The sequence below is a fragment of the Panthera uncia genome, chromosome A2 (assembly GCF_023721935.1).
Source record: "Panthera uncia isolate 11264 chromosome A2, Puncia_PCG_1.0, whole genome shotgun sequence".
Classification (NCBI taxonomy): Eukaryota; Metazoa; Chordata; class Mammalia; order Carnivora; family Felidae; genus Panthera; species Panthera uncia.
In genome coordinates this window covers 16694834-16717992 of record NC_064816.1, presented here as the reverse complement: position 1 = coordinate 16717992, position 23159 = coordinate 16694834, and the positions used below count along the sequence as shown (strand labels likewise).

Sequence of the window (23159 nt, the reverse complement as noted above, 5' to 3'; positions counted from 1 at the left end):
GTGTGCCTGGGAGCTTCCAGTTCCCATCCTCAGACCAGGCCATCTGAAGCAGGCTTGCCCTGAGCTGGGAGGGGTGTGGTGGGGAGGGCGGGTAGGATGCCTGAAGGGATAGAGGTATCAACCCAGTGGGTGAGGTGATGGGCTAGGCTTGCAGAAGGGACTGGCATTTATTGAGTGCCTACTGTGTGCCCAGGTCTGCTCTGGGCACTGTCCCCACCACCTCACCTGGTCCTCCGATGCAGAATGAGGGCCCAGGGCCACGGGGAGGGGAAGGGCTGTGTCCAGCCTCCCAAGTGTTAGGATGCAGATTCCAGTGGAGACCCCCTTGGGGTCAAGGGCTAGGAACTGGGGCTCGGGGTGGAGGGGGAGCGGGGCAGGGAGCGGAAAGTATCCCGTGCACAGAAGTCAACGTCGGTGGTCGCCAGGTGCCTGTCAGCGTCCTAAACGGCCCCGGGCCATAGTTTTTGCTTGGCCCCCGGACGTGGGCCTGGCCGGCAGGCTGGGAGGGGCGTCCTCTCCCCTTCCCTCGCCTCGCCCTCCTCCCCTCCGCTCCCTCCTCCGGGCGGGGTTCCCGGAACAGGCCGCCGGGGCGGGGCGAGGAAGCGGTGGCCGCACGGGTCGCTGAGGCTGCGGCTGCACCTCGACCCCTGTTTCTTCTGTCTGTCTGTTCTTCTGTCCGTCCGCCACCCAGCTATGGCTGCGCGTGTCCCCGCGCCACGGATCCTCCTGCTGCTGCTGCTGCTCCCGCCGCCTCCAGGTGGTGAGCCTTTGGGGGTGGGGGGTTTGTCCCGGGCGGGGACAGTGTATAGGGGAGCGGGGCAGCCACGTCCGTGCGCCCCTGGCGTGAGCCCAGGCAACACCATCCCCACAGTGTCCCGCACCCCATTAACCTCGAGGCAGTCAGCCAACCCTCAGGACTGACCTGACCTCCACCGCAGCACCCCTCCCAGTCTGAACTGACACTGCCCAGACCCTAGGAAGTTGCCAACATTGCTCTGCCCGGGAATGGTGGTGCTGGTGGTGGGGTCTGTGCTCCCTCACGTGTTACAAGGGATTGGGTCCCCAGGGGCTGGGGTAGGAGTTCCCGCCTGGCCTTAGCCTAGGGTGGTGGCAGCAGGGAGGCCTGGCCCCTCCATCAGAGGCTTTCCCTTGGGCTCTGTTTACTGGGTGTGGAAGCCCCTGCCGGGTTGAGGCCGGGTTGAGGCCGGTCTCCCCCCGGGGTTGGAGGAAACATCACTGTGTGTGTGTTGACGGTAGCCAGACGGGTGATTCACAGGCGGAGGAGGCCAGGCTGGGGGCCTTTTAGGGGTAGGAATTGGAAGAACCCCTTGCCCAGCCAGAGGAAGCGGATGATCCCTCTGGGGTGAGTGGCTTCCTCCAGGAGAAGGGCTTTATTTCCTGGGGGCTGAGATGAATGTGGGGACCTGGGGTGGGAAAGTGAGAAGATGGAGCCCAGGTCCCTGGTCCAGTGAGATCTGGGAAGCCTCCTCCACTGGGAAGTGTCTGGGGCCCAGAAGAGCATTCGTGTCATGGGCTCTTGGCCCAGACAGCGTCAGGTCAGCGTTGTGTCTTCAGTCCCAGCTTGGAGGCTGGGCCGTGACTGTAAAGGCTGTAAAGACCCTGCTGGAGGTGGCTCACCCGAGTAACCCAGTAGCATGGGCCATGCTGACCATACCTGCCACCATACCTACTACCAGGGTGAGCCTGGTAGTGGTCAGGTCCTCTGTCCTGCAGCTTTGCCCAGAGCAGGGTTCTGCCTGAACCTGCCAAGAGCAGAGCACCCCTCCCCCGCCCCCATCCCATTCCTAGTTATCTCTTCTCAGGGAGGCCACTCAGTGCCTCTTTCTGTGGGCCTCGCTCTGTACATGGTCTCCAGACACTGCACGCTGCCCCAGGGCCCTGGCCACTCTGGGTCTCTGCGTTCCAGGTGCTGTGTCAGCACTGTTTCCAGGTGAAGTAGCCACACTTCATGGTTTATCAGCTACTATAGTCATCTGGGCCTTACTGGATTGGGTGTTCTATGTGGGGGTCTGCCCAGGCACGATCCGGGACTGCCCCCTCCTGCTGGTGGGCACTAGGTCTCTGCTTATATAACCTAAGGATGCATGGGAACATTTGGCTGTAGCATCTTCCTGGAAGTTTGCAAGGCTTGTGGTCTCTCAAAGCCCCGGTCACTTCCCACACTTGTCAGCCAGGTCCTCTCAGCATGGCCTGGTACAGTGAAGTGTTGTCTATACCCCAGCCTGGGGGAATATCCTTAGATCCCAGTTTTGCCTGAGAGCCTTGTAATGGTTCTGGGACTCCAAGTGGTGCCACTGCCTCGGAGCCCTGGCCACTGAGGGCATAAACATTTTCTAGGCACCCGCTGCAGCCCTAGCCCAGGGCTAATTGTTTCACAGACTCTTATATGGTGGGTGTAACTGTAGCCAATGGGGAGTTGGTCTGGAGACAGCCTGTCGTGTGGTCTGTGAGGGCCAGGCCCCTGCAGTCCAGTGTCTAGCAGGGGCCCAGGCCCAGGTGAGGAGAGGGAATAAGGATTGAGAACTAGTTGGTCCAGTGCCTGGGCCCCAGCAGCTAGTTGGGGGTATTACTGTTCAGGTCTGTGATTGCTGGGCTTGGGCAGTTTCTGGAGGAGGGGGCCTGGAGTGAGGCCTTGTAGGATGAGTAGATTTGAAGGTGGGGAATGGGAAGCAGGCAAGAAGAATATAGGCAGAATGTGGGTAGAGTTGGAAAGCTGGGGTGATCGTCAAGGCCTTTTGCAGTCCAAACCCCGTTTTGTGGACTCTGGACTTGATCCTGAGGCAGTAGAGACCAGGGATGGTCCGAGAGCAGGAAGTAGCCCAGTCAAACTCCCACTTAGAAAGGTCAGTCTTCTATCAGAAGGCAAGTGGCCGGTGGGGGAGGGAAGGGGGCTTGTTAGGTGCTCTGCTGTGGGACAGGGAGGAGGGCAAGGCTGATGGGGGCTTCGGCTAGAGGTGGCCAATGACTAGGATGGTTCACAGATGGCCCAGATGCTTGTGCCTGCTGGCAGTGCTGGGAAAGGGGCTGTGCTAGCCAGGACATGGCTGAGATCTGGCATGAGGCCTGGCCCTGTGGCCACAGATTAACAAGTGTGTTTCTCTGCTCCAGTCCACAGTGAAGTGTGTGTGGCTTCCCGTGGACGCATCCTCTTCCCTGAGTCCTGTCCTGATTTCTGCTGTGGCACATGTTACAAACAATACTGCTGCTCTGATGTGCTGAAGAAATTTGTGTGGGATGAGGAAAAGTGTTCTGTGCCTGAGGCCAGGTGGGTGCCCGGTGGTCGCAGGGGGGGAGGCCTGAGCCCGCCCCGAGCAGGAGTGTACATGAAAGGGAAATAGCCCTGCCCCTCCGCCTCTCAGCCCCCTCGAGGTGGTAGAGCACTGGACCAGGGGTGGGGGTGGGGTGCCCCTGTTCTGGGCTGAGCTCCCCAGAGCTTGCTCAGTTAGCCCCTTGCCCCTTTCCCTGCGACCCTAGAGGACTGCAGCTCACCCACCTCACTCAGCCTTGGGCTGAGCAGGTTTCTCGGGGCTGGTGGCCTCAGCTGGCCCTGTGGCTCACCCCTGGGTATGTATGTACCTGGATGTGTACCTGTACCAGCAAGGTGCATGCCTTGGTGTGAGTGTACCCCACAGTTCGTGCATGCACCTGGTGGGGGATTGTATGTGATTTGTGTAGGTATCATCCTGTGGGCCCTGGAAGGCACGTCGCACTGCACCGTGCCTGTGTCCTCTTGGTCTGGCCCCTGGATTTGCATTGCATCTCGGTTTAGGCTGTTTCATGGGCTGGTCCCGAGGTGTCCCTTTGCCACATCTGTGTTTTGTGTTTGGTCACGGGTATAGAAACGGTTGAGATGGTCAAACTTCTCAGCTCATGGCAGGTTGATTATCATCAGTCTGGGCAAGACCAGCCCCTGTCATCTTACATATTTACTTTAATCTCACATGACCATTCCATTTCCCTCTCACTCCATAGACTACCAGTGTGTATGTCCTTTTCATGGTTTGGGTTTTATTTATTTATAAATTAAATTAAATTAATTAATTAATTTTTTATACTTTTTTAAAATTTTATTCATTTATTTGTATTTTTATTTTTTATGTTTTTTTAATTAAAAAAAATTTTTAATGTTTATTTACTCTTGGAGAGAGAGAGAGAGAGAGAGAGAGAGAGAGAAAATGTGAGTGGGGGAGGGGCAGAGAGAGAGGGAGACAGAATCCGAAGCAGGTTCCAGGCTCTGAGCTGTCAGCACAGGGCCCGATGCGGGGCTCGAAGTCACAATCTGTGAGATCATGACCTGAGTGAAGTTGGTTGCCCAACCGACTGAGCCACCCAGACACCCCACGTTTATTCATTTATCTATTATTATTATTTTTTATTAAAAAATTTTTTTTTTTAATGTTTATTTATTTTTGAGACAGAGAGAGACAGAGCATGAACGGGGGAGGGGCAGAGAGAGAGGGAGACACAGAATCGGAAGCAGGCTCCAGGCTCTGAGCCACCAGCCCAGAGCCCGACTCGGGGCTGGAACTCATGGACCGCGAGATCGTGACCTGAGCTGAAGTTAGACGCTTAACCGACTGAGCCACCCAGGCGCCCCCACGTTTATTTATTTTTGAGAGAGACTGAGTGCATGCACATGCACCGTTGCGCAAGTGGGGGAGGGTCAGAGAGAGACAGGGACAGTGGATCGGAAGGGGGCTCTGGCTGACAGCAAAGAGCCCGACATGGGACTCGAACTCACAAACCTTGAGATCATTACCTGAGCTGAAGTCGGACCCTTAACTGACGAGCCACCCAGGTGCCCCTATTTATTTAAAAAAAAAATTTTTTTTATGTTTATTTATTTTTGAGAGAAAGAGTGAGAGAGACAGAGTGCAAGCAGGAGAGGGGCAGAGAAAGAGAGGGAGACACAGAATCCAAAGCAGGCTCCCAAGCTCTTAGCTGTCAGCACAGAGCCTGACACAGGGCTCGAACCCACCAACCATGAGATCATGACCTGAACCGAAGTCGGAGCTTAACCTTAACTGACTGAGCCACTCAGGGGCTGAGCCCCTGAGCCACTGAGCCCCTCCCACCCATTTGTTTTTAAGTTTATTTATTTATTTTGAGAGAGAGAGAGAGTGCGTGCGTGCCTGTGTGCATGTGCATGTGTGTGCCAGCGTGGAAGGGGCAGAGAGAGGGAAACAGGGATCCAAAACAGGCTCTGTGCTGACAGCAGAAAGCCTGATGAGGGCTCAAATTCACAAATTGTGCGATCATGACCTGAGTCAAAGTCACATGCTTTAAATGACTGAGCTACCCAGACGCCCCTATTTTTTTAAATTTTATTTGAGAGAGAGAGAGTACAAGTGGGAGAGAGGGGCAGAGAGCCACTTTGTGCTTTGCAAAATGTACATTGTTTTGTGGGTACGATGAACTCTTTTACCTTTTGCATTCAGCACAGCGTCTGTAAGACCCATCCATGTTGCATTGTGTACATCCGGCCTGTGCCCACCCCTGTGGTGTCGTTCTCTTTGGTCTGAGTCCTAAGCTTGCTATCCTAGATAATTGTGATGGACATCCTCCTGTACTTCCTATCTCCTTTTATGGAACCATGTGAGAATTTTTTGGAAGTGTGCATGGGAGCAAATTGCCAGGTTAGTGAGATGTATGTAATTACTGACTAAGAAAGTGATCTTGGGAATGGCGACACCAGGCTGCATACACTGCCAGCCACACCTGAAGATTACTTCCAACCTTTTGGTGTCCTTACATTTATGCATGTGTCTTTTTTAAAGAAATCCATTCCAGTAATTTTTTAAAATACAGGAGCATTTCATTTAAATTTAGTGTAATATTGTGCTGGGACTATATTTGCCAGGTTATTTTGTGCTTTTTATTGGTCTCTCTCCTATTCATTCTGTACTTCTTTCTTTTTAACTTACCATATTGTTTTGGTTTGTTTTTATTCCATTTTTTTTCTTCTACTGTTTATTTCTTTTATACTCTGTATTGCTTTTGCTCCTTCTTGCCTCATTGCACAGGCTGGGACCTCCAGTGCAGTGTTGAATAGAAGTGATGAGAGCAGATATCTCTTTCTGGGTTTCAATTTAGGGAGAAAACATTCAGTATTAAGTATGATGCTAGCTGTAGCTTTTTCATTGGTGCCTCTTATCAGAATGAGGAAGTTGCTTTCTATTTCTAGTTTGCTTGGACTTTTAGTCATGAAGGGATCTTGAATTTTGTCAAATAGTTTTCCTGTATCTGTACTTTCTCCTAGGTAATTACTCTTTAAAAAAAAAAATCTTTTAAGTTCATTTATTTATTTTTGAGAGAGAGAGAGAGAGATTGCGCAAGTGGGAGAGGGACAGAGAGAGAGAGAAGGAGACACAGAATTCAAAGCAGGCTCCAGGCTCTGAGCTGTCAGCATAGAGCCCCACATGGGGCTTGAACCCACAAACTGTGGGATCATGATCTGAACCAAAGTCGGATGCTTAACCAACTGAGCCATCCAGGTGCCTCAGTCTTTTTCATAGTACTGTAAGTAGTATAGTTTAAAATTCTCATTATGTATTGATACAGAGAAAGGTAATATATTTTAATAAATTGACCTTGTATCCAGAGACTTTACTAAATTTACTTATTAATTTGAGTGATTTTAATTGAAATTTCTTTAGAATTTTCTACAAAAATAGTCACATCATGTGCAGTTAATGTCTTATTTTTTCCATTCCAATTCTTATACTTTTAATTAATTTTTCTTGTTTTATTACACTGGCTCGGATCTCCAGTACAATGATGATTGAAAGTGGTGATAGGTAGCATTCTTGTTTCTGGTTCCAGAGGGAAGGCTTTCATCATTTCCTGGTTAAAAAATGTTTGCTGTAGTTTTGTATGTGTGTGGTTTTTAATGTTTATTTATTTTTGAGAAGAGAGAGTGTTAGTGGGGGAGGGGCAGAGCTGGGGGTGGGGGGGTGGCGGGAAGTTGGGGAACAGAAGATCTGAAGCAGCCTTTCTGCTGACAGCAACGAGCCTGACGCGAGGCTCAAACTCACAAACTGTGAGATCATGACCTGAGCCAAAAATGGATGCTCAACTGACTGAGCCACCCAGACTCTCCTGCTGTAGTTTTTTTTTTTTTTAAGACACCTTTTATTAGACTAGGCTTCTGCTATTCTTCCCCCACCCCCCGCTATTCTAATAGTGATATTAAGAACTCTTTTTCACAAACCTTTGGTGCCTTAAAAAAATTTTGTTTCCAACGTTTATTTATTTATTTATTTATTTATTAAATGTTTATTTATTTTTGAGACAGAGAGAGACAAAGCATGAACGGGGGAGGGTCAGAGAGAGAGGAAGACACAGAATCTGAAGCAGGCTCCAGGCTCTGAGCTGTCAGCACAGAGTCCGATGCGGGGCTCGAACTCACAGACCACGAGATCATGACCTGAGCTGAAGTCGGACACTTAACTGACTGAGCCACCCAGACACCCCGTTTATTTTTGAGAGACAGAAACAGAGTGTGAGTGGGGGAGGGGCAGAGAGAGAGGGAGACACAGAATCTAAAGCGCAGAGCCTGGTGCGGGCTTGAACCCATGGACCTTGAGATCATGACCTGAGCTGAAGTCAGACACCCAACCAATTGGGCCACCCAGGCAAATATTTGGTGCCATTTATTTATTTATTGTTTATTTTTTTAAGTTTATTTATTTATTTATTTTTAACATTTATTCATTTCTGAGAGACAGAGACAGAGCACAAACAGGGGAGGGACAGAAAGAGAGGGAGATACAGAATCGGAAGCATTATCCAGGCTCTGAACTCTCAGCATGATGCGGGGTTTGAACCCAAGAACTGTGAGATCATGACCTGAGCTGAAGTCAGATGCTTAACCAACTGAGCCACCCAGGTGCCCCTCTTTGGTGCCTTTTAAAAGGAACATATTTCAGGGCGCCTGAGTGGCTCAGCTGGTTGAGCTTCTGACTTGGTTCAAGTCATGGTCTCATGGTTCACAAGTTCGAGCCCCACATCGGGCTCTGTGCTGATGGCTCAGAGCCTAGAGCCTGCTTTGCAGGTTCTGTGTCTCCCTCTCTCTCTGCCCCTCCCCTGTTCATACTCTGTCTCTCTCTCCCTCAAAAATAAATAAAACATTTTAAAAAATTAAAAAAAAAAAAAGGAACATATTTCTGGGGTGCCTGGCTGGCTCAGTTGGAGGAGCATGTGACTGTTGATCTTAGGGTCATGAGTTTGAACCTCACATTGGGGATAGAGATTATTTAAATAAATAAATATTTCAAAGGAACATATTTCTTTTGGGTAAATATCTTGGAGTAAAATTGCTGAGTCACTGGTGCATGTGTTCAGCTTCCAGATACTGGCAGATACTTCCAGTTTTCTAACACTGTACCATTTACACTCTTGCCAGCCATGTATGAGAGTCCCAGTTTTCTATACATCCTCTCTAAACTTGGCATTGTAAGTCATTTTTAAAAATTGAGCTAGGGGCGCCTGGGTGGCTCAGTCAGCTGAGCATCCAACTTCGGCTCAGGTCATGATCTCGCGGTCCGTGAGTTCGAGCCCCGCGTCGGGCTCTGTGCTGACAGCTCAGAGCCTGGAGCCTGTTTCAGGTTCTGTGTCTCCCTCTCTCTCTGACCCTCCCCCGTTCATGCTCTGTCTCTCTCTGTCTCAAAAATAAATAAACGTTAAAAAAAAAAAATAAAATAAAATAAAAATTGAGCTATAATCAATACAGCAAAATGCACAGGTCTGAATGTTTCAGTTTGATGAGTTTTAATAAATGTATACTTCTCACATATAATATCTCAGTCAAGATCTAGATCATTGCTATTGCCTAGGTTTTAATTTCAGTAATTTTGGTGAATGTGTGGTGATACCTCATTGTGTTGTTTTCTTTTAAGATTTAAGTCTTTTGAGATTTATTGAGACTCATTTTATGACCCAACCTATACTGTACCTTGGTAAATGTTTCATATGAACCTGAAAAATGGTATATTCTGCAGTTGTTGGGTATAGTGCTTTATAAGTGTCAGATCAAGTTGGTTGATAATAGTGTTTAGTTCTTTTCTGCCTTTTGGTTTTGTCTGCTTGCTTTATTGATTACTGGAGACCACAGATATGTTTGTTGTTTGAGTTCTGTCAATATTTGCTTCATGAGTTCTGATGCTTTGTTATTAGGTGCATACATATTTAGGGTTGGTTTGACTTTCTGATGAATTTTTCATTTTATCATATGTAATGTTCCTCTTTATCTCTTGTATAACCATTGTAAGCCTCAAAGACAGTATTTTAATTGTTTTTGACAGTGAATATTTATTTATTTATTTCAATATGAAATTTATTGTCAAATTGGTTGTCATACAAGACAGTGAATATTTATTTACATTTATCCATATCTTTACCTTCTCGCTGCTTCTTATTGCTTCCTGCATCTTTAAGCCTCAACTGAGATCATGTTCCTTCTGCCTCTCATGAGGTATGCTGGTGTCAAATTTTCTTGGTTTTTGTTTCTCTGAAAATGTCGTTATTTCACCTTCCTCCTCAAAGTATATTTTTCCTGGTTATAGATTTCTAGGTTGGCAGCTACTAATTTTTCTCAGCACTTTAAAGCTTTCATTCCATTCTTTTTTTTTTTTTACGTTTATTTATTTTTTTAGCAATCTCTACACCCATCATGGGGATCAAACTTATGACCCTGAGGTCAAGAGTCATTGCATACTGGGGCGCCTGGGTAGCTCAGTCGGTTAAGTGTCTGACTTTGGCTCAAGTCATGATCTCACAGTTTGTGAGTTAGAGCCCCGCATTGGGCTCTGTGCTGACAGCTCAGAGCCTGGAGCCTGCTTCGGATTCTGGGTCCCCCTCACTTTTCTCCCCCTCCCCCACTCGCACTCTCCCTCTCTCTTTCAAAAATAAATAAACATTAAAAAAAAAAAAACACTAAGAGTCATTGCATACCCTTCCAACTGAGCCAGCCAGGCACCCCGTTCCGTTGTCTTCTGTTGTCTATTATTTCTGTTGAGAAACCAGTTGACAGTTTAATGATTGCTCCTTTGCAAGCAATATGGTTTTTCTGACTACTTAAAAAAAAATTTTTTTTTAATGTTTATTTTTGAGGGAGAGACAGAGGAGTGGCAGGACTGGGAGACAGAATCCGAAGTAGGCTCCAGGCTCCAAGTTGTCAGCACAGAGCCTGATGTGGGGCTTGAACCCATGAACTGCAAGATCATGACCTGAGCCAAAGTGGGACACTCAACCGACTGAGCCACCTAGGCGCCCCTGTTTATTTTTGAGAGAGAGAGAGACAGAGAGACAGAGAGAGAGAGAGAGAGAGAGAGAGAGACAGAGTACGAGCAGGGGAGGGACAGAGAGAGAGGAGACACAGAATCCGAAGCAGCTCCAGGCTCTGAGCTGTCAGCACATAGCCCAGCGTGGGGCTCAAACTCATGAACCATGAGATCATGACCTGAGCTGAAGTCAGACACTTAACCAACTGAGCCACCCAGGTGCCCCAATGATTGTTTATTTATTTTTTATTTTATTTTTTATATATTTTTTAAAGAAGCTAAGTATTTATTTTTAAAAATTTTTTTTTAACATTTATTTATTTTTGAGACAGAGAGAGACAAAGCATGAACGGGGGAGGGTCAGAGAGAGAGGGAGACACAGAATCTGAAACAGGCTCCAGGCTCTGAGCAGTCAGCACAGAGCCCCATGAGGGGCTTGAACTCACGGACCGCGAGATCATGACCTGAGCCGAAGTCAAATGCTTAACTGACTGAGCCACCCAGGCGCCCCATTTATTTTTTATTTTTATTTATTTTTTAATTTTTAAAAATTTTTTTTTTCAGCGTTTTTTATTTATTTTTGGGACAGAGAGAGACAGAGCATGAACGGGGGAGGGGCAGAGAGAGAGGGAGACACAGAATCGGAAACAGGCTCCAGGCTCTGAGCCATCAGCCCAGAGCCTGACGCGGGGCTCGAACTCACGGACCGCGAGATCGTGACCTGGCTGAAGTCGGACGCTTAACCGACTGCGCCACCCAGGCGCCCCATATTTTTTAATTTTTTTAATGTTTATTTATTTTTGAGAGAGAGAAAGCATGAGCAGAGAGAGACGGAGACACAGAATCTGAGGCAGGCTCCAGGCTCCAAGCTGTCAGCACAGAGCCTGATGTGGAGCTCAGAGCCACGAACCAAGAGATCATGGCCCGAGCCAAAGTCAGACAGTCAACCAACTGAGCCACCCAGGTGCTCCTGTTTGTTTAATTTTGAGAGAGAGAGAGAGAGAGAGACAGAGACAGAGACAGAGACAAAGAGAGACAGAGCGTGAGCAGGTGAGGGACAGAGAGAGAAGGAGACACAGAACCTGAAGCAGGCTCCAGGCTCTGAGCTGTCAGCACAGAGCCCAATGCAGGGCTCAAACCCACGAACCATGAGATCATGACCTGAGCCAAAGTCGGACACTTAGCTGAGCCACCCACGTGTCCCTTTCTCTTTGGTCTTGTATTCATGTTGTCTAGTGTCCTAGTGTTTCTGAAAACTTTGTAATGTGTGCCTAACATTACATTTGCAAAATTGACTGTAGAAATTTGGAGCTCAGGACTTCTGAGGAGAAGTCTTGCTTTTGCAGGGACACGGCACTCTCAGACCACCTTGGCCTAACTGCAGAGGCCAAGAGGATTAGGAGCTCAGCTCTCTGCTCACTTTCTCCCTTATTCTTGGGGTGCAGCTTTTTAGGTCTCATCCCCAGTTGGTGGGAATCATCAGAGAATCATCGTCACTTGGTGGGCTCTGAGTCCAATCTCCACTCAGCCCCTCAGCTGCCCCTCTGAAGTTGGCTAGTGCCCCCGGGAGCAACAGGGCCTCAGATGCTGGGTTAGCTTCCCTGGGTCTCTCTTTCCAGCCTCCCACACACCAGCTTGGCATCCTCTGCTCTGTTATTGCTCACCAAAGCCTACATACTGATTCTTTTTTTTAAGTTTTATTTATTTGAGTAATCTCTATACCCGACCTGGGGCTTGAACCCATGACCTGGAGATCAAGAGTTGCATGCTTTTTTGACTGAGCCAGCCAGGAGCCCTTGCTCTCTGATTTTTTAAAAGTATTTTCTCCTCAGCTTCAGTTTTCCTTCAAACTTAGGGTGTAGTTGTTCCTCATGCTTTTGAATTTTGTTCTACATTTAATTTTGGAAAGTTTCAATATATACAAAAACAAGAGAATAATAACTCCACATCCATGACCTGCTTCCATAGTTACCCACACTCTGACCATACACTTTCCACCACTTTTTTTCCTCATTAATTAATTAATTAATTAATTTTTTAACGTTTATTCATTTTTTGATAGAGACAGAGTGCGAGTGGGGGAGGGGCAGAGAGAGAGGGAGACACAGAATCTGAAACAGGCTCCAGGCTCTGAACTGTCAGCACAGAGCCTGATGCGGGGCTCGAACTCACGGACTGTGAGATCATGACCTGAGCTGAAGTCAGACGCTCAACCAACTGAGCCATCCAGGTGCTCCTTTTCCTCATTATTTTAAAACAAAATAAAAATTAAACCATCATAAAAATTTCTCCTCAAATGTTAGTTTTTATCTATACAAATGAGTCCTTTGTAAAGAAATATAACCACTGTATCAATAGTACATTTAGCACAATTAACAGTAATTCATTAATAATTTTCTTAAAAATTTTTTTTGTTTATTTTGAGAGAGACAGAGCGCGAGCAGGGGAGGGGCAGAGAGAGAGGGAGAGAGAGAATCACAAGTAAGCTCCACGCTGTCAGTGCAGATCCTGACGCAGGGCTCAAACTCACGAAACTGTGAGATGGTGACCTGAGCCGAAATCGGGAGTTGGACGCTTTACCGAGCCCCCACCATTTCTTTTTTAACTTTGTGACATGGTAATCTTCCTTTGCTGATTTCTAGCTTAGTAGCACTGTGGTTTGAAAAGATACTTTGTATGATACCAATCTTTTCAAATCTATTGAGCCTGCCAGGCCTTACCTGTGGTCTGTACTGGAGAATGTTTCCATGTGCACTTGAGAAAAATGTGTGGGGGGCGCCTGGGTGGCTCAGTCAGTTAAGCGCCGGGTTATGATCTCATGGTTGATGGGTTTGAGCCCTGTGTCAGGCTCTGTGCTGACAACTCAGAGCCTGGAGCCTGCTTCAGATTCTGTGTCTCCCTCTCTCTCTGCCCCTCCCCCACTCACACACACACACACACACACACACACACTCTCTCTCTCTCTCTCTCTCTCTCTGTCTCAAAAATAAAATAAACATTAAAAAAATTAAAAAAAAAAAAAAAAAGAAGAATGTGTGGCATTCTAGCCTGAGATCCTGGTGTGTGTGATAGTCATGCTCAGGAGGCCATTAGGGCTACTCGCCGGCCCCGTACAGGACTGGCTTTGGTGCATGTTGTGTGTGTGCACTAAGGTAGCATTTGTTCCTGGTATGCTGGGTGGGGCTCGGGTGTATTAACTGTGAGTTTTCCTCTTTGCAGCGTGTCCACTGATATAGAGCCACTGGAGCAGCTGGGCTCGGCGCTGAGGTTCCGTTCCAGCTTGGACAGCGACCCCATGTCAGGGTAAATAAAACCTGCAGGCTGCGTGCATCTTTCTGGCCAAGATGACAAGGGGCTCAGCGGGCTAGAGTGAGGGCTGTGGGGACTGGGATGCCGCAGAGTCATTGTAGTGACTAGCCCCAGAGACTGACCACCGGGTCCCTTGCTCCTCATGTTGGAAAGTTGTGTCCTCATCATCGTACTCAGGAATGGGAGGACTATGGTTGGCAGTTGAAAGGCCAAGGGTAGGGGTCCATGTTGACCTAGGTGATAGGGAGGGCATGATGGTGACGGTGGTGACAGGGATGGTGTGATCGTGACGGCGACGGGTCAATGGTGGTGATGTGGTGGGGCTTTGGTGGCGATGGTGATACAGTGATGGTGGTGATGGTCTCAGGGCAATGGTGGTGACGGGGCGACAGTGATGGGTGAAGAGGTGACGGGTGATGGCGGTGGGCGATGGTGGTGCAGGTGCACGGTGGTGAGGTAATGATGGAGCGCGGTGAAGATGCTGGGACAACCGATGACACCCAGTCCCCGTGTCTGGGCTTGTGAGTTATGGTTGCTGTGTCAGGGCCCTTCTGTCAGGGGGCCAGGGAACAACCCAATCTTTGAAAGCTCAGTTCCCTCGGCCAGTTTCCTGCTGTGTCTTGTTGCCACCATGACTATGTGTTGTGACACATGTTTCATGCGGATGGAGTAAGCGTGCAGCCACTGGTGTGTTTTCCTGGTGGGGTCTGTTCCACGTGCCGCCTGCCCCTGCCCTGGTGGATCTAGAAGCCCCTTTTGGGAGAAGATCTGCCCAGGCCTGGTTGCCCCTTAGGAAGAAGAGACTTTGGGCTCAGGGCTTGCACGGGGGTCCAGGTGCTTGCCTGCCCCATCCTGCCCTGTGGACCTGGGTGGATGTGGAATCAGACGGGGCACCGGGGAGTGGGGAGGGGAGAAGTGCAGCCTGTGGTCCCCCCTCAGCGCCCAGGGCCCGGCCTCTGTACTCCCGTCTGCTGGCTGATCCTGCCCCCTTGGCCGACTGGGGACTGACGCCTCGATGAGCCCCTCCCTCCACATCCAGGGAATGCCCTTCCACTGTTGAGTCCCAGAACTGTGGGCTTTCAGATGGCCCCACAGGATGTTCTGATGTCCAGCCAGTGTGGGCCGGGGGCAGCCCAGGGGTGGGCCTTGTCCTGAGGACAGTGGGCAGCATGGGGTTCTGGGCAGTGCTCGTCTGAATGGTGTTTTAGGAAGACCACTCTGGCTGCTCTATGGAGGATGAAGGCAGCAGGCAGGGACGGGGTGGCGGGTGGCTAGTGGGAGGCAGCCATGGCTTCCCAGTCCAAGGTGTTGGGAGGCTAGAGGGAGACTGGGTTTGGTGGGGTGCTATGAGGCTGGAGACGGGCATTCAGCAGCTGCGCTAGGGAGGGGTGGGGGAAGCTGGTCTCTGTTGACAGGGCCAGAGGTCTGGCCCTGTGAGAGGATGTGGGACAAGGAATAGGTTTGGGGTGAAGGGCTCAGGTTGGGTGGCAGGAGTGTGTTGAGGACTGAATCTGAGGGTCAGCAACGTTTGAAGAATGGCCTCAGGAGGAGCTGAGCGGGAGGGTTCAGAAAAGTGGGAGGAAAGAGGAAGACGCCCGGTCCGTGGGGTATTGAGAAATGTGGATGCCATACCACAGAGGCCATGGCACCTGTGGCAGGAGCCGTTCAGTGCAATGGATTGAAGAGTGAGTTGGAAATGGGTAGGCGAAGTGAGTGTAGACAGCTTCAGGGAGATATCTGGTTGTGAACCAGTGAGGAGTAAGACAGGAGTTGGAGGAGGAGTCAGGGTGAAGAAGGGCTTCTTTGGTGCTGGTGGAGACTTAGGCTGGGAAAGGGGACAGAGGGGACGCTGCAGAACAAGGTCCCTGAGGGGCATAGGAGGAATGACTGCCAGGGCTTGTGGCAGGCAGTTAGGGAGGTGACTGGGACGAGCCCAGGAGCACCTGTCGCGCCTTGAGGTGTGCACCAGTCACGGAACTGGTGAGCAGGGCTACACGCTGCAGCGTGCACACCACTGTGCCTGGTGGGGGTGCCTGTGCCTCCTGCCCTGCCTGTGCCCTTCATGCCTCCTGCCCCAGACGTGCTGCCCACTGAGAAGTGCTGACAGTAATGCTGTTGACTTGCCCCCACCCTGCTCTGCCCCGTCTCTTCTCTGCTTTCTTACCAGAGCCCCTGTGTCTCACATGACACCTGTCTTAATAAAGGTTTAGGGTTTGGGAAGTAGGTACCAGGCAGGTAAAAGGGCACAGTCACCAACGACACTTCTGTGAATGCCCTCAGGTGGCTGCCTGTCCATTCTCTCAGGTGGGCATCTGTGTGCTGCCCCCTCGGCCAAGGGTGCTGTTTATCCACTGGAGTGTGGGCTCCTTGGTGGGTCCGGCACCTGCTGCCCAGGCCATGGCTGGGAGCTCCAGGGAAGCCTCGATAGAAGGAAAAACCCCTTGTCTCCCTCTGTGAGTGACTCCTTGGGTTCCCCAAGAATGAGGCACCAGCTCAGAGCACAGGGACCCAGATGAGACTATTTCTGCCTGTCACAGCCTGGATGGGTGATATCTTCCCTGAATGTGGCACTGTGCTCCCTATGGTGTGGCCATGTTATCCATGGGCCTGGAGTTGGCCCAAGTCTTCTGCCTGCTCCCCACCTTTGGTAGGCGAGCCCCATCCTGCCCTATTGAATGGTCAGTGGCTGTGTCCCTTTTTGGCTTGTTCCCTCTCCAAAGCTTTCTTGCTCCTCTGTCATGGTTCTTTTGGATCCTGATTTCATTGTCCCTTCCCAGTCTCTTGCTACTCATGGGATGGTCAGGCAGGATTGGCATGTTTTTAAGCACCTGACTGGTAGGATGCATGGCTTCAGACCCCAGGCAGGCTGCAGCTGACCCTCCATCCTGACTCTGCTGTGACAGTTTGTAGGAAAGGCATACAGGTCCTTGAGGTGAGATGAGGCAATGGTGCACCTGTCCTGGCCCTCCCAGCATCCTTTCTGCAGCTCTCACACCCACTGTGTCACGGCCAGTCCCCTGTCTTGCCAGCGTCATGGTGAAAGTGCTGGTGTCCCTGCTCCAGAGATGGCCTTTCCCCAGTCTGAACATTGGGAGTCTTTGGCCTTCTGGGACCCCCCAGTTCAGCCCCACCTGCTCCCTGCCTGGGCTGACTCTATTTTTTGAACTTGGCCTTTGGTGTCTTTGATCTGGGAGGTAGCCCCAACCTTGGGAATATCATTCCTTCCTCTCAGAGGCATGGTTCAACTGGAATTGTGGCCATTGGTACCACAGACCCCTGCCACACTGCAACCACCCCTCAAATATTACCCTTCCCCAGAACATCATGCCTTGCTGTCCTACGAGGTGCTGCCCCTGGGTCCCTGAGTGAGTTTTTCATTCATCAGGTATGTATTGAACACTTATTGTATGCTTGTCACTGGAGTTACAGTGATGGCCCAAAGCAGGTGCAGTCTGTACCTCTGTGAATCCACGGGTGGAGGCAAGGTACATGTTAATCAAATGCTCACATTGAGTGTTTATAAACTGAGGTAGACAGGAAGTTCTTACCTAAACTTATCTGCATGGTCAGGGGAAGTGTTCCTGATGAAATAATATTTTGAGCTGAGTTCTGAATGGTGAACAGAAATTAACTACATGGGGGTGAGACAAAGAGAAGAGTGGATCAAGCAGGAGGCACTGCATGTGCAAAGGCCCTGAGGTAAGATACAGCATGGGGCTTTGCAAAGCTGAAAGGAAGGTGATGTGGCCAGAGCACAGAGAACAAGGTAAGGTGGGAGTCCCAGACCACACAAGTTTTATTTTATTTAGACTTTATTTTATTTTATTTTTTTTAAATTGTTTTTTAACGTTTATTTATTTTTGAGACAGAGAGAGACAGAGCATGAATGGGGGAGGGGCAGAGAGAGGGAGACACAGAATCCGAAACAGGCTCCAGGCTCTGAGCTGTCAGTACAGAGCCCGACGCGGGGCTCGAACTCACGGACTGCGAGATCGTGACCTGAGCCGAAGTCGGCCGCTCAACCGACTGAGCCACCCAGGCACACCTAGACTTTATTAATTAAAGATTAAAATTTGTCTTATTGTAAGTTTTACTATCTGGTGAGACAGATCCTAGATCCCCCCCCCCCCTTTTTTGTAAACTATAATATATATACAGATAAGTACAAATAGATACACATAATTTATCTCTTTTTAATTTTTAAATTTTTTTAAGACTTTTTTTTGGTGGTGGGGGGACACCTGGCTGGCTGTCATTTCAGCATCCCGCTCTTAATTTCAGCTCAGGTCATGATCCCAGGATTGTGGGATCGAGCCCTGTGTTGGGTTCAGTGCAGAGTGTGGAGCCTCCTTAGGATTCTCTCTTTCTCTCTGTCTCTCTCTCACCCCTTCTGCCCCTCTCCCCTGTCCATGCTCTCTCTCTCTAAAAGAAAATTTAGGGGTGCCTGGATGACTCAGTTAAGCATTCTACTTCAGCTCAGGTCATGGTCTCACCATTTGTGAGTTTGAGCCCCACATCAGGCTCTCTGCTGTCAGCATAGACCCTGCTTCAAATCCTCTGTCACCCTCCCTCTCTGCCCCTCCCCCACTTATGCTCTCTCTCTCTCTCAAAAAAAAATTTTTTTTAAGGTTCATTTATTTTTGAGAGAGAGAGAGAGAGACAGAGTGCGAGTGGAGGAGTTGCAGAGAAAGAGGGAGACACAGAATCTGAGCTGTCAGCACAAAGCCTGATGTGTGGCTCGAACCCATGAGCCATGAGATCATGACCTGAGCTGAAGTTGGATGCTTGACCGACTGAGCCACCCAGGTGCCCCCCAATTTTTTTAAAACAAAATTTTAAAAAATATTTTATTTATTTATTTCTATTAAAATATCTGAGCTTTTTTTTTTTTTTTTTAAGTTTATTTAAGAGAAGAAACGTGCATGGATGAGCACGTGCAAACAGGGGCAGGGCAGAAAGGAGAGAGAGAATCCCAGGTAGGCTTCGTGTTGTCCGCATGGGGCCTTGGGCCGGGCTAAATCTCACAAACTGAGATTATGACCTGAGCCGAAATCAAGAGTCAGATTCTTCACTGACTAAGCCACCCAGGCACGCCAATTTTTTTACTTTTAAGTAATCTCTACATGCAATGTGGAGCTCAAACTCACAACCCAAGATCAAGAGTCATGTGCTATGCTGACTGAGCCAGCCAGGTGCCCCAGATACAGCTTAACAAGTAAATTATAAAGCGACTTCCTGTGTGATCCTGAGAGCTATAGGAGCCATAGCAGGCTTTTGAGCAGGAGTGACATGATCAGACCTGGCAGGTTGGCCAGGGGCACTTGAGGAGGCACTTACATCATCCTGGCAAGGTAGGCTACTGGCTTGGAACATGTGCTGGTGGGAGAGGGGGTCCTGAGGGGATTCGTGTGTCATCCAGGAGGCCCTGGGGGTTGCTGGTGGGCCTAGATCACTGAAGGTACCCATCAAGGAGGACAGCTGGAACGGGGCTGGTGGGCTGAGTTGGGGCTGAGCAGGAGTGTGGCTTGGGCACTCAGGGCATCTCAGATCCCATGGCAGCGTCTCGGCAGGAGGACGGATGGATAGCCTTGGTGAGAGGCCAGGTCGGGGCACGTGAGACTGGGGACACAACTCTGGGAGGACCACCTGAACACTTGGCTTCCCTGCCTGCTCCTGGCCCCTCTGGTGCAGCTGGGCCTTGCTGTGTCTTTAAGAGCTCTGTGTTGCTCTTCCTGCCACTGACGTCAGGGATAGGGGAGGGCCAAGATCTGCTTTCCTTTTCCTCGAAAGGGGAGGAGATTGAAACTGAGTGGCCCATGATGGAAAGAGGGGAAGTCCAGGGCTCCTGGCGGCCCTGGAGTGAAGGCAGAGGCTAACATGGGGTGAGCTTGGGCGCCATACTGTGTGCGTGTGTGTGTGTGTGTGTGTGTGTGTGTGTGTGTGTGTTTCTTTCTCTCCATTCCTTGGGGGCAGCAGAGGGCCTGGGAGGAGCTTATGAATCAGGGGAAGGTGAGGGGCCGGCACAGTGGCCAGTGGTTCCTGCTTTGCAAATGCGGTTGTGTATTTTGGAGTCCAGAGCATGAAAGGTCTGTTCTTCACCTGTCCCTGGGCTGTGAGGGGCCCTGCTGAGGTGGTGCTGCCCCTCCGGACTGTGAGGGGCAGCTTCTCCCCCCAGGTCGGGGCAGGGCGGGGTGGAGCCACAGCCTTCCCCTGGGTCTTCAGTAGAGGCAGAGGCCCTAACAGCTCGCCAAGGTTCTTCCAAGTTTTATTTTTTAATTAAAAAAAATTGTTTTTGAAGTAGTCTCCATGCCCAGTGTGCGGCTTGAGATCAAGAGTCTCATGCTCTACCAACTGAGCCAGTCAGGTGCCCCTCCTTCCATGTTTTTTAATTTTTAATTTTAGAGAGAGAGAGAGTGCGAGTGGGGTAGAGGGGAGGGGACGGGGTGGGGGGGGGGAGAGAGAGAGAGAGAGAGAGAGAGAATCTGAACCAGGATCCATGCTCAGCATGGAGCCTGACATAAGGCTTGATCTCACAACCCTGGGATCATAACCTGAGCTGAAATCAGGAGTTGGACGCTCAACCGACTGAGCCACCCAGGCACCCTGCTCCTTCCATGTTTTAGGTGCAGTCAGCAAGCATGTACATTTTCTTAGAATAGAGCTTGGTCCCTTGGCACCTGTGGAGGAGAACAAGGGTCTCTGCCCTTGAAAGTCAATTTTAGTGACCTTCCTGCCCAAAACTGTTCTTTCTTAAAGCCCCTCCACTCTGTTGTGGTCCTTGCTGAGGGCCCGGCATCAGGCCCTTCCGGAAGGCAAGATTACCTCCAGCACGCCTATATTGTCTACCTGTTTCTTTCTTTTTTTTTTTTAATTTTTTTTTTAACGTTTTTTTAATTTATTTTTGAGACAGAGAGAGACAGAGCATGAACGGGGCAGGGGCAGAGAGAGAGGGAGACACAGAATCGGAAGCGGGCTCCAGGCTCTGAGCCATCAGCCCAGAGCCCGACGCGGGGCTCAAACTCACGGACTGCGAGATCGTGACCTGAGCTGAAGTCGGACGCCCAACCGACTGAGCCACCCAGGCGCCCCTGTCTACCTGTTTCATTGTTCACCGGCCTGCAATACTGGCCAGAGTGCAGGAGCCCACCCACTGGTACAGTGCTTGGCATCCAGCAGGCTCACTGTCACTCCGGGAGGCCAGCAACCCTACTCCGGGGCCAGTGCTGAGTCTGTGTTCTCTGCGTGCCTCTCCTCACGCTTCTGGCCACACTGGCCTCGGCTCTCCTGGAATTTCCCCCCATCTTTGTCCCTTGTGCTTCCACAGTCATTTAACCTTCAACATCTGCCTCCTGCACTGGGCTGTGGGCTTCCGGAGGCCAAGGGCGGGTCTGTCTCACCCACTGCTGAGTTTCTGGTTTGTGGCATGTGCTCGATAACCGTCTGCTGACTAGGCGGAGGTGGCCAAGACGGGTGTATGGTGGGGAGGCGCGGGAAGAACTCCCTGCCGTGCTCCTCGGGCGGGGCAAGAGGGGTAGACCTTGGGTGCTTTATACAGACTCATAAGACAAACCCCATTTTACACGTGAGGAAATGGATTCTGAAAGAGGTTCAAGCTACACAACCTAGATGTTGCTCTGTGTCGCCCAGAGTCTCCTCTGGCAAGAGGGGTGCCTCTGGGAATGGTGGGGTGTGGACTCTGTCCTGGGCAGGGGCGAGAGGCCCTGGGTCATGATCGGCTCTTTGGCAGGTTTGGGGCAACCGTAGCCATCGGCCTGACCATCTTTGTGCTCTCTGTCGTCACCGTCATCATCTGTTTCACCTGCTCCTGCTGCTATCTCTACAAGATGTGCTGCCGGCCACGTCGTAAGCACGCCCGTCCCCTCCCCACCCCGCCGGGACCCTTGGTGTATGGGGTGCAGACCCCAGGCGGCAAGGGGAGCCGAGCGGCGCCCTGGCTTGGTTAAGCCCGAGCGAGGGGTGGCAGTGGTCCTGACTGGGATTCTCTTTGCAGCGGTTGTGACCACCACCACGGCCACCACCGTGGTACACACCCCTTACCCTCAGCCTCCAAGTGTGCCGCCCAGCTACCCCGGACCGACGTACCAGGGCTATCACCCCATGCCCCCGCAGCCAGGGATGCCAGCGGCACCCTACCCGACACAGTACCCACCACCTTACCCCGCCCAGCCGTTGGGCCCCCCGGCTTACCATGAGACATTGGCTGGTGAGTACCACTGCCAGCTCTGACCCTTCCTGAACCCCCTAAATCTCCTGCCTCTGCCCCCTCACACTGCAGCCCCCGTGCTCATAACCAACCAGTGTCCTCTCTATTTTCAGGAGGTGCGGCCATGCCCTACCCTGCCACCCAGCCTCCTTACAACCCAGCCTACATGGACCCCCCGAAGGCAGCCCCCTGAGCATGTCCCTGCATCTGGGGCTGCCACCATGTGTGTGTACGTGTGTGTGCGCGCGCGCGTGTGAGACTGGGTACGCAGGCATGGTCCTTTTCTCCCCGTGCGTGGTGCGTGAGTCCTGTTTGTACACGAGACTTCTCGTGATGCTGACGTGGTGGGAAGCAGTCCTTGCCAGAGTTGCTGGGACCCTACTTTGTTCTCTTCCTCACTTGAAATCGTGCTCTTTTGAAATCTCAAACAAAATTCAAAGACTGGGGTGAGTTCTTTTCCATACCACCCCAGGGAGACCAGGTGGGGCTTGTGTCATGCTAGGATAGTACAGCTTTCCGTGGGCAGCGTGCATATATGTTCCAGTTTCGGTGGAGCGGCTAGCCACTGCTTGAGGCCATGGCCTGTCCCCAGGGCATGGGGGATTCTTCAGAGAACCAGAGCTATGATGCAGGCCTGTGGGTGAAGTTTGGGACCTGGCTAAGTTGGATTTTAATCCTTTCAGCAGATGTCCCATAGTCCCCAGATCCTGTGCTGTGCCCAGGGGAGGGTGGGCAGCCTCCTGAGATCGAAACACTTCAGGCAGAGCCCCACCCATCCCCGACCACTGTCTGACTGGATGGTCCCTGCATTCTTCCTGGCACCACCCAGAGGGCTACATCCACCCACAGTTCTGGCTGCCCTGGCTGGCCATGACCCCCCATCACAGGTAGGCAGGGTAGCCTCTGTCCACCGGCACACTCAGGTGTCCTCCCTGCAGTGTTATTGCCTTTTAGCCAAACATTTTGTCTGTTTTCTGTTTCAAAGTGTGTATGATAGTTGTGAGGCCAAGACCCCTAAGTCCTGGAGGAAAACTGGCCCACAGTCTGACCTCTGATAGTCCCTGCTTCTCCCGTCACCAGCTTCAACAGAACATCCAGCTCCCAAACCCGAGTCCACAGTGTGTCTTGGCACCTGGGACACCTGGGCCAAGGGGCTGTCTGGACCAAAGGTGCGGGGGGCCTCGGTGGCTGCTCTGGCCCAGACATGAATACCTCGGTGTTCCCCATTCCTCTGTTAATATCTCACCAGATCTGTCTTAGCTTTGTGCCTGTTGATGTGTTTGAGAGCCTAGGGTCTGCACCTTTGTTTATAATAAATGCAAACA

General features: G+C 50.7%; 1 protein-coding gene across 4 annotated transcripts; it reads left to right on the top strand.

Annotated features, from left to right (window-relative positions):
* Positions 1-571: 571 nt before the first annotated feature.
* SHISA5 (shisa family member 5) lies at positions 572-23151 on the top strand. 4 transcript variants are annotated; one of them, XM_049642630.1, is made up of 6 exons: positions 572-760; positions 3130-3286; positions 13521-13604; positions 21358-21473; positions 21622-21834; positions 21948-23151. In XM_049642630.1, the coding sequence occupies exons 1-6, from the start codon at positions 694-696 to the stop codon at positions 22025-22027; spliced, it is 717 nt and encodes a 238-aa protein (XP_049498587.1). In that variant the 5' UTR covers positions 572-693; the 3' UTR covers positions 22028-23151. The 4 variants fall into 4 exon arrangements, with proteins under 4 accessions (XP_049498587.1, XP_049498588.1, XP_049498590.1 ...); XM_049642631.1 differs by having other exon boundaries at positions 573-757; XM_049642633.1 differs by lacking the exons at positions 572-760; positions 3130-3286; positions 13521-13604 and adding an exon at positions 19382-19492.
* Positions 23152-23159: the final 8 nt, after the last annotated feature.

What these genes read in the sequence shown, in the direction of transcription:
- SHISA5 (XM_049642630.1), top strand. Translation starts at nt 694, where the DNA reads ATGGCTGCGCGTGTCCCCGCGCCACGGATCCTCCTGCTGCTGCTGCTG. An exon ending in TGTTCTGTGCCTGAGGCCAG is followed by an intron (nt 3,287 to 13,520) that starts GTGGGTGCCCGG and finishes TCCTCTTTGCAG; the next exon opens with CGTGTCCACTGATATAGAGC. An exon ending in GACAGCGACCCCATGTCAGG is followed by an intron (nt 13,605 to 21,357) that starts GTAAATAAAACC and finishes GCTCTTTGGCAG; the next exon opens with GTTTGGGGCAACCGTAGCCA.